The sequence below is a fragment of the Penaeus monodon genome, chromosome 15 (genome assembly GCF_015228065.2).
Source record: "Penaeus monodon isolate SGIC_2016 chromosome 15, NSTDA_Pmon_1, whole genome shotgun sequence".
In the NCBI taxonomy this organism is placed as follows: domain Eukaryota; kingdom Metazoa; phylum Arthropoda; class Malacostraca; order Decapoda; family Penaeidae; genus Penaeus; species Penaeus monodon.
The window spans coordinates 39111808-39112013 of record NC_051400.1 but is presented as its reverse complement, the minus strand read 5'-3'; the positions used below and the strand labels follow the sequence as shown (position 1 = coordinate 39112013).

Sequence of the window (206 nt, the reverse complement as noted above, 5' to 3'; positions counted from 1 at the left end):
CATTGTATATGTAAAATATGGTATTTGACCAATCTTTTTCACATTCAGGTCTTGGGACAAAACTTACATGAAGCTCAGAATCTGAACAAGAAACACGCAAAATTGACGGCAGAAATCCACGGCCATCAACCACAGATCAAGAAGACCCTTGCAAAGGGTGTCAAGTTGGAGGAGGATGGACATCCTGAGAAGAAAACGGTATTTAC

The 206-nt window shown here is 40.8% G+C and overlaps 1 protein-coding gene across 1 annotated transcript in view; it reads left to right on the top strand.

Moving 5' to 3' along the window:
* LOC119582031 (spectrin beta chain, non-erythrocytic 2-like) overlaps positions 1–206 on the top strand; it is a gene marked incomplete at its 5' end in the record, with an annotated part of 75134 nt that overhangs the window by 42010 nt on the left and 32918 nt on the right. Inside the window, 1 exon segment of the mRNA XM_037930241.1 lies at positions 49–198. Within this exon segment, the coding sequence (XP_037786169.1) occupies positions 49–198 (150 nt within the window).